Source organism: Pieris rapae, chromosome 5 (assembly GCF_905147795.1).
Source record: "Pieris rapae chromosome 5, ilPieRapa1.1, whole genome shotgun sequence".
Lineage (NCBI taxonomy): Eukaryota > Metazoa > Arthropoda > Insecta > Lepidoptera > Pieridae > Pieris > Pieris rapae.
This window is the reverse complement of record NC_059513.1, coordinates 4,083,816-4,101,074: the sequence shown is the minus strand read 5'-3', so window position 1 is coordinate 4,101,074 and position 17,259 is coordinate 4,083,816. Positions and strand designations below refer to the sequence as shown.

Below are 17,259 nucleotides of genomic sequence, written 5' to 3'. Positions count from 1 at the left end.
AGGTACTTGATATTTTTAATTAAATTAATCACAAGTTATTGAAATTATATTAACTTCTATATCTGAATCTTAAGAAGTACATTATATTTATTTAAAAAAAATAGCAATAAATTATCAACCTTTATAGCTAGCTAGCTAGCTTTATTACTAGCCTATGGATCTTACAGATCTGCAGCTACTATCGAGAAGTAATTTACCCGTTGAGACGCGAGATGATGCCTCATCAACGTTTGCAACACCTTTCGCTGAGCCACCAACAATCGCCCCACCAAAATCAATGGCTCAGAGACAACGTGAGTAGAGACAGGTACCGAAAGGAAACTAAACTACAGGCTACGCAAAGCTGCTAACTTGGCTCTTGCCAGAGGTTCAATAGAATCGACTACTACAAACGATGTCCGAAATAGTACTCAAAGAAAGCTCAAAGCTCACAAAACAACGACGTCAATCTTTAGCAGAAGAAACAACACAAACCACTGTACAACTAGGTACTTATTCAGATGAAATTAAAGCACAACAGGCACTATCTATGTGGAACACTAAATAGAAATCCTCTATCATTAGATTCAGATCAACTTTTCTCGACAACAACTTTGGTTACACTTGTTCGGTTTGCGACGGACTAGTTTAAGCACGACCTCAAACCCATCACTTCGGCACAGCTGAAGGTAATCTCGGATTGGTTCATCAAAGAAAATCGACAAGTTTGCAGAGAAAAATATGAATTAGTTTGCAACACTTGCAAACGTTCACTGAACAAAAAATCAATGCCACCCTTGGCGAAAGTTAATGGATTCTAATATCCTGAACGACCACAAGGACTACCACTGTTAGATCCCATCAGTGAACGATTAATATCGCCACATCTGCCATTCATGCATGTGCGTCGTCTACGCCATGAATCCACTTATGGAATCTTAGCGCAAGTGATCAACTTACCAGTAGACGTACAAGAGATGGTAAAATGTTTACCGCGCCAATTAAATGAGGATGACGTCATTAACATTAATATTGAACGGAATCTCGCTCATAAATCTGTGGCTCGATGTACTATCGTCTCGTTTGCGAGAGGCCAAGTATTGAATGGAGTGCGGCACTATCTTCATACACGCGAGGTTTTGTATGACATATCCGCTTGCAATTATATAAAGCGCACGTTCGGCCCCACATGGAGTTCCCACCTCTGAGCGGGTGCTCCCTAGTACCAGCTCCTTCCACTTGACCGTATTCAACGAAGAGCGGTTCGAATCGTTGACGACCAAACTCTCTCCGAGCGGCTTGATCCTTTGGCGTTGCATAGAGATGTGGGGTCTCTCTGCATCTTCTACCGCATTTACCGTGGAGAGTGTTCAGAGGAGTTATTCGGATTAATACCTGCAGCTGAGTTTCATCATCTGACGTCGAGGCAGAATACGTAATTCCACCCGTATCACCTCGACGTCCACCGTTCCACAACTGCGCGTGACAGTGTAGCCGAAAGACAGACAACGCTGCCACAAACGTCGTCAAAAAATGGAACGCAAAGGCGTCGATAGAGACAGCTCTTATGTCTGGACCAAAAACATAATTCAGCTATATGAAGAACAACCTGCATCTTTAGAATCTTCATGGTATGCTAACGCCAATGATTTCGTTGATAAAGAGGACGACGTGGTCGTGGATGAAGATGAAGATTCAGAAGGTGTACCTGAAGCGAGGTCATTGAGAGTACCAAAAGAATATCGCAGACGACTGACCGGACGCATCATACGATTCCGACGCTACGATATTGATAAAACTATAAATTATAAGCGAGAGATGGTTTTACTTTACGTATAGTTCCGCAACCAAATGTCAGAAATTGTTGATCAAAATAAATTTTTGAAATTATTTGACGACAATAAAGACACGATTATCGAACGCTGTTGCCTATTAGAAACAAATTTGAACATTGAAAACGTCATGAAAGAACTTAAAACGTTGATGATTTTGCAAAACGACGATAACAGTGATTTGCAGGAACAAGCCAAGGTCCGAGTATCGCAGGAGACGTCCTTATGCTAGTCGTGGGAAAATTGCCACGTACCTCCTTGCATCTCAATCTAATAAGATGTAATGTATAACAATTTTTTTATACAAGACCTTAAATCCATTCACGCTTTCTTTATTTTGTATTTGACCGAAGCTTGAAGTCTAAAGGTATTAAAACGGCGGTTAAACTTGAAATAAGTTAACAGATTGTACTGATAAAAATATAACCTCTAGAGACTGGTTAATTCAGTAACATTTATTCATAGGTGGTTAGAACTCGTCATGTGTTGATATACGTTATAATATAATATTTAACTGATTTTTTTATATACATATTATACATCCCTAAAATCAAAAATTGCTGTTTCTTTGATACCCTATAATTTTATCTACCACTGACTCTAGTCTGTAGCCACGGAGCTCTTTAACGTAGACAGAAATAAAGGCATTTGTTACTTTATATTTATTTCAGAATTCAGAGTATTTTTCATAATCTGTGACATAAACCAGCGTAATATTTAGCGTCTAGTGTAAAAATAGTAAAAAGTAGACGTTCTCCTTGCTTTTACTTGAACTTATTTTTTATCACTTTTGCAAGTTTCATAAAATGAAAATACACTTATTTTCTCACGTTACATAAAGTAATTGACAAGGTTATGGAAAAGTATCTTACACTACGAGTTATAAAGACCGAAACGGTGGAGTTCTAATATTTTTATTGGTCTATCACAATTTATATTATAATCAACATTCTACAATAATGGGAAAATTAAAAGCTTGTAGAATTTGTTTACAAATGGACTTGAGGCTGGAAAATATACAATCCAACTTTTTGGGACTATATTATGAAATAATTACGGGGTTGAACGTAAGTCTTACATTATTAATACACAATATCTAAAGTCTTTATTAAAAATAAATTATGCGATTAAAAGTTTAAGACAATAACATTCAGTTAGCAAGTTTTTTTGCATCGCATTACTATATTTTAAAACTTACTCTATAATAGATAATATTCGTTTTGTACTACAGTCATTATTTTTAAAACATCTAATAAATTTTTCTTGGCATGTAATTTTTAGCTAAATTTAAACGAATTACCGGGATATTTTTGTTATCAATGTGCTGCTTTATTGAAGAAATTTTATTCATTTAGACAGAAAAGTCTTAAAGGTTTAGAAATTCTGCAGAGTGTTATGGAGACTTATGGCAAGGTGTGTAAAATAACTTATTTTTCACTTTCACTATCCTCATAGAAACCAACCATGTTTAGAATTTTGTTTTTACTACTTTACTTAAACAAAGACTAAATAAACTACAAAAGATTTTTTAAAAGAGGTTTACAAAATATTTCAGATTACAGAAGATAGTGTGAGAAAAATGGAACAGAAAAGTTCTTGTTCAAAATCTGGCTTGAGTACTTTTAATGGTTTTTCAATAAATATTTTGCCTGACGGAGTTAAAGAAGATACAATGGTAAATGAAATGAATGTATCTATTGAAGCCAGCCATGATTTTACAAATGATAATACTGCCTTAGACTTATACAACCTAATCAAAGAAGAGCCTTGTGAAAAACTAAATAGTGACATTGATGAAAGTTATGAAGATTGGTTAAGTGATGATGAGCCTCTTGCAGTACACAAGAGTATAAAAAAGAAAATAGAAAAGAAAAAGACTGTCAAAAAAGAAATAAAGGAAGAAACAATGGAGGTAAAGATTAACAGAGAATTTTTTCTTTCTAATAGTAATATCTATACTTATTTGGCATTTATGCAATAATTACTAATTATCTATTCAACATACATACAATTTTTTGGAAGAGGAGGCTTTATACAAAAATCATGAAGGCTAAAGTTACTTCTTATATTATCTGACATTAATAACACAATCTATTGGAATAGTGGCTCCTATTATATACTAGAAACTAAGAATGTATATCTGTATCTTTCAAATGAACTGTAACAGACAATGTTTGTAAAAGTAGAAGTGTATCTACTTTTTACAATTGCCCATATTGTGGTACTATTTGTCCTTATTGTTGTGTTAGTGATCAATTTTTTTTCAGCTACCAAAAACAAAAACCTCAAAATTGAAAAAATCCATAAAAGTGAATAAGAAACCAGTTAAACTTTTAAGAAAAGATGTAATTCAACCAAAACAAATGCAAGATTTCAATTTTGAGAGCTATGTCGATGTCATCACACTTACGGTAACTGTTTATTTTTGTATAATTATAAAAAAATCTTTTAAATTAGATTTACAAAACCATATTATACTAACTACTACATAACATATTATATTATAATAACTTAAAAATTGTATGTTAAACAAGTAATTACCGCAGTTTTCAAAATATAATTTTTTTCAAAATATATCGATAGTAAAATTATATTTTTCTATGTAAGTATTTCCTAAGTAAGCACCAATAATAATATGTATGAAAGGATTTTCAAAATTTGAATTAAATCTGTTAAGCCTTTTGGTCACAACTCACAATAATATTTTTTTACTTTTTTACAAAACCCATCCATTGTATGTAGTAAAGATACAAGAATAGTTCCCATTGATAGTTTTTACAAACTGCAACAGTTTTGTGTTACGCAATTGTGCGAAGAGCTTTGAAATATCTCTCTATCTTTGCCCTGCCCTACTTACCTTCTGCGTTTTGAGTTTGACCCCTACAGGTGTCGCTGTGACTTTTCGTCACGGTTATGTAATTTGTCCATGTGCAGGTCCCTCCGTAAAGCGCGCGTATTATTTTTAAATGTTACATTAAGAAGTTGAAGGTTGAAGAAGATTGTTGAATTAAGAAGTTCAGATTCGTGAAAACATTCTTATTGTTTTTGATTTTATTCTAAAGACGATTACGTTTTATTTAACAAGTAGTCGTACGTCATAAAATTATAATTTCTATACCCAAAACAATCGACGTACATGCAACATAATTATAACAATTTTGAAAAATGCACATAATTCTTTGATGTCGCCGACAGCTCTATTTCCTAGCGTGTTTAAAACACTTTGTGTATTATATTAAATATATTGTAAGAACTTAATCTGCAATACCAAAATAACACTTAAGTTTTTGAAGTTATACGTTTGAAGCGATGGAGAAAATTTTTTACGATGCGCGCGCACACCAACACCTAAATTCGACATCGTGAAGTTAGGTCTAGGTGGCATGGAAATCGATAACTATGTTCAAGTTGTATATTCTAGTATTTTTATATTTAGAACACGTGTTTCGCAAAAATATAATTAAACAGTGTGAATAAATAAATATTATTTTGGTATTTTTAAATCAGTTTAATATACGACGGTGCTAGTATTTACTAATAATTTATTTATTTAAATAAAATATTTTTGATTAATTTTAATATTTATCGTTAATCACTACTGCATTTTAGTTTTTTTCCATACGCCAAATAAGTATAACTTCTAACACGTGTACATAAGTACAAACACTCTTTTTTTATTGATGTAATGTTCAGTATTCTTTTTAGGAGGAAGAACAAAAAGAAGAAATAAGTAAACGTAAAGAATCAGAAAATTACCAAAGTGCACCGTTTAAATGCGAGTTGTGTTTTAAAGTTTTTCTGGACACACAAACCTGGCAACACCATATGAAGAAACACGATATGGTAAAATCATTGTCGACTATTTTAAAATAACCCATATTACTTAACTTCCTTAAGAATCATGATAGTCTGTAATGTTCAATATTTTCTTTCATTTAATGTAATTATTCATAGTATTAAGACGAATCTGACGTTAAGAGACTAGAGGCTGCATATGTAACAACATTGCATTTGCTTGAAAACGAAATGCATTTTCGAGGATTCCTACAAAAAAATAATATATACGTTATTTTTAAGAGATTTGCTTACAAGAGGAAGGGAGAGGGATATATTGCAGTAATCCTGCTTACGCAATACTTAAATTATTTATAGATCAAGAAAATTTAGTTATTTATTAAACACCTTGTTTAATAAATTTGTTTGTACGTACTAAATTATTATAAGAACTAGCGGTGTATGTTCTTCAGACTATGGTTTTATAGTCCAGCATTGTATTTAGCAAACAGTCTTAGAAATCCGTCCCTTTAGTAGTAACTAACTACCAAAACATCAAAAGCTTAATCCCTATTCAAAAGAACTAGAACTTTTGTGAAAAAGGGTTGCTGAAGGAAAATTCTAGAATGCAGTTTTCTGCGCGTCTATGCATTTATTAATTGCACTTCAAGACATAAGATATAGTTATATATCTTCATTTGTGTTACAACTGTCATAAATGTGTTACAAAGAAAATGTGTATACCTATAATTAATCTTTGTGCACCGATTATACACAAAAAAAGAATACAAATAAACAACAATATAGAATAATAAATATAAAAACTTAACAAATAACACACAAATCAGTAAAATTACGCATAATGTCTCTTAAGGACGACGTGTATCTCGCTCGTATATATACATATTAATATTAAGTTTCTCATGTAAATAAAATATTTCTGTTTTTCTAATGAGAAATAAAGTTCTTTAAACTTTAAAGCCCGGCTTTTGGCCTTTATCAACGCAGGCAGGCCTTTATCAACGCAGGCAGGCCTTTATCAACGCAGGCAGGCCTTTATCAACGCAGGCAGGCCATTAATGGCCTTTACTTGTAAAAATTGTAATTTTCAGTCGTCGGGCCGTGTGCAATGCGAAATATGTAAGTTGCGTTTCAAGTCGCAACATTGTCTTAACAAACATATAATGTGTCACGCGAAGAAGTACAAATGCAAATACTGCCCATACGTTTCGCGAAACACGTGAGTATTCTTTTTTTTACTAAATAAAAAGAAAAGCAAAGGGAAACCTGATGTTAATGTATTCGGATATATTGTAAAATATAGGCTAGTTGCTAGCTGACCTGGCAAACGTCCTTTTGCCATCATTTATGGTTATTGTGCCTCACTCGACATAGATAGATATAGTGTGTCGGGGACTTTTTTGTAGATATTATAAGATCTACAATTACTTAGAACATTTTATGGTTCTATCTATAATAGTTTGGGCAGGGTACGCAAAATAAGTAACTTATTTGGTTGATTTTTTACACCTTGTGTCCGAAAAACCCTAATATCTTATGGAACCCTATTTTTGTTCAAAATTAAATATAGCTTATATTACTCATTAGGATAATGTAGCTTTCGAATGGTGAAAGAATTTTTTAAATTGGTCCAGTAGTTTATGAGCCTATTCATTACAATCAAACAAACAAAGTTTTCCTCTTTATAATATTAGTGTAGACATAGTGTATAATATAAATATATTTATTTTCCTATATTTTACATGTTGACAAGTGTAGTGACGACAAACAGCACTGACTTCTGAATTCTTTGAATATTGTATCATAAGTGCTCCTCAACTATTTAGTACTACTACTATTTATATAAAATTTAGTTTATTGTTTTCTTTGTACCAGACACCAGATAGTTTGAATAAAAATAATATTTTTATACCAATTCACCTATTTATTATGTACATTTAAAAATAAAATTTGTACGCCAATAAAAGCTCGTCACATAAATATGTACAAATTTATATTTATTTATATAGATAATAAGCTATAAATATTCTTAATAAATAAATTAACTTAATTTGTATATCTCTTTACAGGACACAAGCGTGGAATCATGTATTTTGGCATCAAGGGGTTACGTATAAGTGTCCGCATTGCGAAGAAATGTTTTCGTAAGTTTTTAAATTTATAATTAATATTGTATAATAATATGTGTTTCATTCACCACCGCAAACTACACAACACACAACTTTACAATTCAATTTTTACCTCAATACATCATACAAAATAACTTTCGTAAATAATATCGATTTCATTTTTATTGGATTACTTAATACTGTTAGATGCTTCCGTTGATAAAGCTCTGCCCTCTAGATATATAATTAGAGTTATAGAATCTTGTTTGTTAAAATTAAAAAATATACATACTAAAAATTAATCTTTTTGCAAAAAAAAGATAAAGAATACACACCAACAATGAATGAAGAATAGAAGTAATTTATCAAATAACACACAAATATATATTTTGTTAATCATAAAGCACGCCAAACGTCTCTTTAATATCTTTTAGTTTCACCATGATTTTATGCTGACAGGAATTTTGTAGGAAAACGACACACGTCGTCGACTTTTTGGGTCTAAGACAATATGTCGGTTTCCTCACGATGTTTTCCTTCACCGTTCGAGCAAATGTTAAATGCGCACACAGAAAGAAAGTCCATTGGTGCACAGCCCAGAATCGAACCTACGAGTATGAGAGTCGCACGCTGAAGCCCCTGGGCCCACACTGCTCAAATGCTAGCCTTGTATGTATGTAGACAAACATACATACATTTATATTGAACTAGGAAGCTTTAATATGTAATACATACTTAATAATTCAAATTTTTTGTAACGTTTGTTTTAAAGTGCAATGCTTATACATTTACGTAAAATAATGCGATATTATATTCAGCCAATGGACGTCGTATTTAAGCCACGTGCGAATAAAGCATCCATCGGACTACATCTGCCCTCACTGCGGATACTCCTTCGTGTCACAACACGGTCTAAACATGCACAAGAGTTTAATGCACCGCGGTGTCGCTGTATGTATATTACTTTAATTCACAAATGTTTTATAAAAATACAAAACGATTTTTAATTTAGTATTTTTTACCATGTTTTCTGATACGAAAAAGTATTGAACCTCCTTATTAAGTCGTTATGAAGTTTCTGTCAGAAATTACTTAACTTTTATTAACTAAATCCTGTTTAATTCTTGTAAACTTGTTACAAAAAGTGGTGAATTTACAATATCAATATTTGTCACTTCACTCAGATATCGAACCTATAAGTAAATTTAATTAATTAATTGAAAGTAATTAAAAAAATAATTTAAGTCTTACCTTATTGACTCAAAAGTATATTTAATATAACAAAGTATCATAGCCGTGTTAAAAGTATTATTAGCCGTGTTATAAGTGTTATTATTCAATTTTTAACAATAGTGTTAGCTTTTATAAGTCAAATTTGAAGTAATACAGAATACGTAAAATCAGTGAAGTGAATAATAGTGAATCTAATCAAGCTATGAAGTGCCATGGCTGTAATAACGCATTAAATGTCGATCATTTTTTAAAGTGTAATAATTGCAAACGCAAGTTTTGTTATGAATGCCTTGATGTTGCTGCCGGGTCGACTAAGCAGCTCAGTGCTGAGCAATTGGCATCACTTAATTGTCCTCTGTGTCAGAATGTAACTCGGCGTAAAAACAATGACGATAATACTCCTGTCCGGCGGGGTCGCAATAACCAATCACCAAGCGCCTCCTCATATATAACGACGTGTAAAGAGCCGGAGTGTGATTTTGCTACGAAAACTTCTGCAGGCGCTGACTTTTCTAAGCAGCCGGTTACGTTGGACAGTATTAGCAAACTTATAGACTTGAAACTGTCCCCTGACTCATCGTTTATGCTAAATCTACGGTCCGCGCTTAGAAAGGACTTGAAGGACATGGTGACCGACGAGGTTAGCCGAGCTGTTGAGTTGGTAAAGGCTGACTTCACGACGACAACGGATTTTATCATCTTAGAACAAAATGATTTGAAGTCAAATATTGCAGACAAAGACAATCGAATCAGGGTACTCGAGACTGAACTTACGAAATCTCAAAACACGTTATCAAAACTCCAGAGTCGTTTATTTACAGTTGAAAAGATTTCACGTGACTTAAACCTCGAGATTCACGAGGTACCCGAAAGCAAGACTGAGAATCTGATGGAGTTATTCAAAAAACTCTGTGAGTGTTTAAATGTTGTGGTATCTGAGAGTGATGTTAAAGCATGTCGTCGTGTAGCTAAGATGGACTCAAACTCCAAAAGGCCGCGAAACATACTAGTTACCCTCTCAACGCAGCGTCAGCGTGATACACTCTTGTCTGCGTTGACTCGCTTCAATAAGTCCCACCCTGACACCAAACTATCTACTACCGATATTGGTATTGGCGGCTCGTCGTCGAGCAGGATATACTTGTCTGAACATTTGTCTCCTGAAGCTAAAGAGTTACACCATGCGGCACGTAAATTTTCTACTGACAAGAACTACAGGTTTGTTTGGGTGCGATATGGCCAAATTTATGTTCGTAAGGATGAATCAAGCCCGGCCATTCTAATTAAAAGTCATGATTCCTTCACTAAATTGTCTTAATTGTTATTACTACTACTAATTTGTTTGTTTATCATTGCTTAGTAAGTTACTTGATCAATTTTTGTTTTTATATACTGAATCACACGTTATTTCCACAATGATTAATATATTTTATCAAAATGTAAACAGAATTCGTAGCAAGTTAACTCAATTTTCTTTAAATCTGTTAAATTCTAACTTCGATATTATATGCTTGACGGAAACGAACTTAAATATGAGTGTTTTCGATGGCGAAGTTGTTGACGCCCGTTACAATCTCTTCAGACGAGATCGTGCGGATTCCTCCAGTGCTAAAACCGAGGGAGGTGGAGTTTTACTCGCCGTCCATAAAAAATACCAGGTCATCCGTCAAGCATCGTGGGATAGTGATATGGAGGATGTCTGGGTTACTCTTATTCCTGAAGCACGTGACACTTCTCGCATAAATTTATGTGTTTGCTATTTGCCTCCTGATATTAGAATTAACAAGCTTGAACTCTTTTATAGCCATTGCCAAAATTTACTTCTTAATCGTTTCCCTTTGGATAATTTCTTATTAATTGGTGATTTTAACACACCTGATTACTCTGATTCGATTAATCCCTCTCTGTCAATTTCCCCTAACCCGAGTAAGAAGCTCCTTCTACTAAATGAATTAATGTCACTGTGTAATCTAAAACAGCATAACTTTATCACAAATGCAAACGCTCGCTTGTTGGATTTGGTGCTTTCTAATATAGATTGTATAAGTGTCAATGAAACACTTGCATTAAGTTTGTTAGATAAAAATCATCCCGCAATTTTGATTACTCTTTCTCCGATTCAGATTTCTAAAGGGCTTCAACGCGCTAACATTAAACGGCTTAATTTTGCTAAATGTAATTTTGAAAACATTAAATCTGAACTCCAGTCTGTGAACTGGTCCGAAATCTTATCGTCCCCTTGTATTGATGAGTGCACCGAAGCTTTTTATGAGCTTTTATTTGAAATAATATCAAGAAATACACCAAGTTGTTGTAGCAAATTCTCATCTTATCCAGTCTGGTACAGCAAATCCTTAATTAAATGTAATAAAGAAAAAAACTTATATCATAAACGGTTTAAGAGGTTTGGGAATCCCCGCGATTACGACGTTTTCTCTTTGCTGAGGGAGAGATGCAAATTTCTTACCAAGATTTGTTACGACAAGTATATCGCATCCATCGAGGATTCGTTGGTCAAGGACATAAAATCATTTTGGAGATTTGTGAATAGTCGTAAAGGCCATATTTCAGTGCCTCACACCATGACACTTGAAAATACTTCTGAGACAGACGGTCAGGGGATATGTGACCTTTTTTCGCGATACTTTGGGTCAGTTTTTGACGATAAAACTAATAAAACTATATACACTGACCAATCTGGTGCTGTAAATAACACGTATTTTAATATATTATCTGGCTTTTCTATTACGGTAACAGATATCAAACGTAAAATAGATAGTTTGGATATTAACAAAGGGGCGGGTCCTGACCTTCTGCCTCCTATTTTCATAAAAAGTTGCGGAAAGGAGTTGTCCATTCCATTATGTGTTCTCTTTAATAAATCGTTAACTAGTGGTGTGTTTCCTAAGCGCTGGAAAACTGCCCACATAATACCTATTTATAAAAGTGGTGATAAGTCCAATTGTAAAAACTATAGACCGATAAGTATTTTATCTTGCGCTGCTAAATTATTTGAGTCAGTGATGTATACTCATCTGTTCAGTCATTTTAAGCCTGTTCTTTCAGACAAGCAACATGGTTTTGTTAGAAACAGGTCTACGGTCACTAACCTTCTGGAATACAAAAACTATCTCTGTCAAGTGTTTGCCACAGGTGGCCAAGTTGACTCTGTTTACACTGACTTCTCTAAGGCTTTTGACAAAGTAAATCACCATCTGCTCTGTCATAAGTTAGCGTCACATGGTATCCACGGCAGTTTATATAGATGGATCTGCTCATACCTAGACTCTAGAACTCAGTTGGTTGCGTTAAAGGGCTTCATCTCTGCACCTATCGCAGTTACATCGGGAGTACCTCAGGGTTCCCACTTAGGGCCATTATTCTTCGTAGTTTTTATTAATGACCTTATTCAACAACTGTCCTGCAATTGTCTCTTATATGCAGATGACTTAAAAATATTTACTTCTATTACTAATTTAGATGACTGCTTAACATTACAGCGTGATATCAATACCGTATCACAATGGTGCAAGACGAACTACATGTATTTAAATATAGACAAGTGTTTTGTCATATCGTTTACTAATAAACGAAACAAAATCGTATGGAACTACGTCATAGATGGTCAATTAGTTAACAGATCAGATGTTGCAAAAGACCTAGGTATCCTGTTCGATGACAAGCTTTCATTCCGTGCCCACTATAGTCACATCACGTCTAAAGCAAACCATCTACTGGGTTTTATTCTTAGATCCACAAAAGGTTTTAAAAATCCTCGTAGCACCTTGTACTTATACTTCAGCCTCGTAAGAAGTATATTAGAATACGGTAGTCCTATATGGTCGCCGAATTATAAGGTGCACATTGACGATATTGAACGAATTCAGAGGAAATTTCTCAGAATTTTATGTTATCGTATAAAACCTGGCCGGTCTAACTTAAATTATTGCGATAGACTCCTGAAATTTAAAGTTCAACCATTAGAATCCAGACGCATAGTCTTCGACTTAGTTTACCTTTACAAAATCACCCACTCCATTATAGACTCTCCCGAACTACTAGCTCACATTAGCCTTAACATTAGATTTAGTGCCCGTAGAGCTAACGAAGTCAATTTATTTTCCCTTCAAACTTATAAGAATAACATCTCTTTTTACAACCCTTTGACCAGGATGGCTCGTCAATATAACGAGATGGCAAAGAGCAACCACTTACTTGTGGACATATTCTGTCGCAACATCAATAAATTCATTAGTGTCGTTAAAGACATCCTCCATCGTAGGTTAAGTGCTGACCCTTGTGGTCCTGGTTAACGTTACGTTAAATTGGTGTCGAGGAACTTATTATTATTATTATTATTGTTTTTTTTTTACTATGTTACCTTTGTTAGTTATGAGCCTTTTATTGATGTAACATTAATTTTGCAGTGTGCACATGGTTTTACATTAGAATCCTGTTCATAACTATTAGTTTTAAGTTTATTTTTGTAAAGATTATAATGTGTTTTGTGCACCAAATAAATAAAAATAAAATAAAATATCCAATATCACTACTTACAGTCTCTATTAAGAGGACGACAATCTGTTTGTGTGTTCTTTTTTTTTCTTTTTCGTGGGGAAATGCGTTACGTATAACCTCCCGCGGCACGGTTGCCTGGTGATGAAGGGTTATGTGGGTCTCGCTACTGTGCATACCCACTAAAACCCCACGGCGCCAACAACCGCTCGAAGCCGAGGAGGAGGAAACGTGTGTTCTTTCACTTAACATCGTTTAGCCGTTAAGATTAACGTGCACTAATACTATTTTATGGATTAAAATTTTAAAATCTGGAAGTGTCTCAAGTCTTCAATATTCTTATAATTTGACAAATGAAATTTACTTCGTCTTTGTTTTTTTGTGTCTAGTTTATTTTATATTATAAATATGATTTTAGGACCTGAATGAAGACAACAAGGACCTGCCGTTCTGTTCGTCTTGCGACATGAAGTTCGCATCGGAGGAGGCTCACAAGCGACACTTGGTGACAGCAAAAAAACATATACTGGACTCTGAGAAGAAGTACTATACACTATACATTTCTTTTACAACCAAAAAATATGATGCTTCATATTAGTTACATTGGTTATTGTCGTTTCAGGAATGGGTGTCGCGAATGCGGTGAAAAGTTCTCTAGTATTGACGAACTGCGAACACACTCGCGTACTGCGCACACGCACAAAGCGTGCGAGGCCTTGCTTCAACGATATAAACGGAACTCTGATAGTCGCACTTGGCCCACTAAATGCCCGCATGTATGTACTTACAGAAAAAATAATAAAAATCACACAAACTCCATTATGTCAAAATCCATCACTTATTTTTAATTCAAATTTCGCACATATGTTATTGGAAAAAAAAACTTTTGAATTTTTTTTTCAACCTAATGAAAAGTTATTAACATATTTTTTTTACATTTATGTCAATTATAGTAAACGTTTTTGATATGATTTTAACATATTATATCGCTTAACAGATTAGTATGTTTTTTGTTAGCATACCAAAAACAACTTTAAGAAGTTTGACGAGTTTCTGAACATGCTCATATAATCTTGGCTTGGGCTTAATATCTAGAGTAACTGAAACAAGCATAGATATAAAAGCCAGTTATTGTCACTGCACTTTCATTGTTCAGCTTCAAAAAGTTCTAGACAGTTCTAGAAAAGAAGTATATTGACAGGGAAATATACTTCTTTTGCCAAACATTCACTTTCTAATAATTATTTACAGTTCTTAGGAATTCTTAAGGATTTGTATAAATAAAAATTATAATGTATTATTTCAGTGCTCTGAAGAAATAGCAAACGCACGTCAGTACTGGTCGCACTTTAGACGGAACCACCCCGACGAAGTTTATCCTGTAGAGAAGAAATATATCTGTGACATCTGTGGAAAGTCATTCCGTGTAAGAATATTTTTAACCATAAATATTACCAGAACTAGTATAACCAATTTCTATAAATCTCTCAAACTGAAAATTGCTTTCAAGAGCTCTTTTTTTTCTATTTGTATTTTGACATATTTCACATAGATCAAACGTAGACTGTATCCTTTTGGAATACTGCAAAAATCCAAATATTCGAAAATTATCAGTATGCCAAATAAAAATTTAATAGGGGGCAAACAGGCAGGAGGCTCTCCTGATGTTAAGTGATACCGCCGCCCATGGACACTTTCAATGCCAGAGGGCTCGCGAGTGCTTTGCTGGCCTTTTAAGAATTGGTACGCTCTTAAAGAGCTAAAAGAGTTTATTGCAACCTTGACAAATTTACGGAGGGATATTATAGGTTCAATCACAATGTATGAAATTGAGTGAATTAGATCCATGTTCTAAATTAAATCTGAAGCATCCATTTGGTTCAATAAACAATAATCAAACGTCTAATGACAAACAGTTTAACCAATTTCTTAATGACACTGGAAGAAACTAGCTATGTTGTATTTATAAACTTGATTGTAAAACGGAGTACCATAGATAAAAGAGAGTCATAAGTTGACAAATATGGAGGGTAGCTATTCGCGGTTACTTAGTCTCGCACCTCCGCTTGAGTAACTGCGTGTATTGCAGGTGGTAAAATATATACATGAATAATACAATTGGTACTGAACTTTTCAGGGAAATGCCTTCCTGACCTATCACAAGCGGATCCATACCGGTGAAAAGCCCTTCAAATGCAAGCAATGTGATAAAAGTTTCTTTAACCGAACTAATCTTCTGATGCACGAGAAAACACATTCTGAACAGCGGCCTTATATCTGCTGTGTTTGTGGAAAAGGCTTCAAGAGTAAAGGGGCACTTGATAGGCATTTCCGGGTATGATATTAATATTAATATTAATCAATAATATTATTAAATCATATCTAACAACTGTCAATATCATATCTAACAACTGTCAATATATAATATATGTATGTACTATATTTAGTGACAGAAGATAAACACATAATATAGCTATTCCAGTCCTCATTTTTATAAGTACCTTATTTATTGTATATACTATCTTCAAAATTGTGCAAATAAATATTTAACATGTAAAAAAAAACTTTGTAAATTATCTTGTTCACAACAATCAATACGATGTTGTATGTTTTTATATATTCCATAAAATCTTGTTTCAGTGTCACACGGGCGATAGACCATACAAATGTGAACTGTGCGGTAAAGCCTTCGCCCAATCCAATAGTTGTAAGGTCCATGTGCATACAGTACATCTTAAGCAGCCCTCGCCATACATCAGCCGTGCTAGACTTCAGAAGAGGGTTAAGAATTTAGCAGCGGACAAACAACCTGTATTATATTGTACATAAGTTTAGTATAACATCTTGAACACTACTGAATTAATATGTATTTTTTATAAGTGTGACATTTGTGTTATTGAGTATTGAATTTGTTTATTGTATTGTATGATTTGTGAGTTTAGTATTATAAGCAGTGATAATTTTATTATTGAACGAACGCACTAGATGGCGCTGCAAGCAATAAAAACAATAGTGTAGTTTTCGGCAATATTCTGGGAGATATGAATGTAAAACGAAAGACGTTGATTGTCCGCTCCTTTCGATTGTGATTGCTCAACCGTGTTTGACAGATGCCAAGCGTTCGCGTCAACGCAGTGATTAGTCATTTCCCCATTCACATTGACCACTTTAAATATTTAATTTTAAAGAATGTTTAATGTATATTGTGAAATAGTAGGCTATCAATTAATAATAATTTATTTTATATTAAATGCTGTAGAAATAAACTTTTAAAACAAATTTAGATTGTTTTACATAAAAGATCACCATGTTAGTTACAAGGCCTCCGGTGCCTCCTTTAATTGAATATGTAGCTTTAAGTCAACAAAAAGTTAATTAATAATAAAACACAATAAAGACAAACTTATAGTGAAATGTCACTCACTGAAACTAAGCGGCCGTTTCCCTAACCCAGATTAAAAACATACTTATGTCGTATATAGCATAAAACTTTTAAATATTAAAAACGGATAGGGCAAGGAATCTTTGATTTATTTCTTCTGTCTTGTATTTTCAACACACATTTTTATGTGCAATTAAATTTTATGATTGCATTTGTAAAATAATATGTATTATTTGATATAGAGATGATTAAGTCGGAAAAACTACTCGAATTAACTAAATAACTCTTCATTTAGAGACCGTTACCAAGTTTGTAATTAGCGTTGAGTGTATCCACAAAAATAAAAAATCAATTCTTTTATTTGTCAGTGCCGTATTTATTTTATTAGCTTATAGCATTGTATAACAATCCTTGA

At 33.6% G+C, this 17,259-nt stretch overlaps 1 protein-coding gene across 1 annotated transcript; it reads left to right on the top strand.

The window, feature by feature from the left end:
* Window positions 1-2,477: 2,477 nt before the first annotated feature.
* Window positions 2,478-17,165, top strand: LOC123689204 (zinc finger protein 431-like). Its single transcript, XM_045628355.1, has 13 exons — window positions 2,478-2,878; window positions 3,093-3,224; window positions 3,367-3,723; window positions 4,079-4,222; window positions 5,517-5,654; window positions 6,698-6,825; window positions 7,676-7,750; window positions 8,533-8,665; window positions 13,881-14,005; window positions 14,085-14,238; window positions 14,769-14,888; window positions 15,600-15,797; window positions 16,103-17,165. The coding sequence occupies exons 1-13, from the start codon at window positions 2,771-2,773 to the stop codon at window positions 16,289-16,291; spliced, it is 2,001 nt and encodes a 666-aa protein (XP_045484311.1). The 5' UTR covers window positions 2,478-2,770; the 3' UTR covers window positions 16,292-17,165.
* The last annotated feature ends 94 nt before the right edge of the window (window positions 17,166-17,259 follow it).

Bases quoted from the DNA above. Each gene is read 5' to 3' on its own strand.
- LOC123689204 (XM_045628355.1), top strand. From the start codon at position 2,771: ATGGGAAAATTAAAAGCTTGTAGAATTTGTTTACAAATGGACTTGAGG. The intron at 4,223-5,516 runs GTAACTGTTTAT...TATTCTTTTTAG, and splicing joins TCGATGTCATCACACTTACG to GAGGAAGAACAAAAAGAAGA. The intron at 14,239-14,768 runs GTATGTACTTAC...GTATTATTTCAG, and splicing joins GGCCCACTAAATGCCCGCAT to TGCTCTGAAGAAATAGCAAA.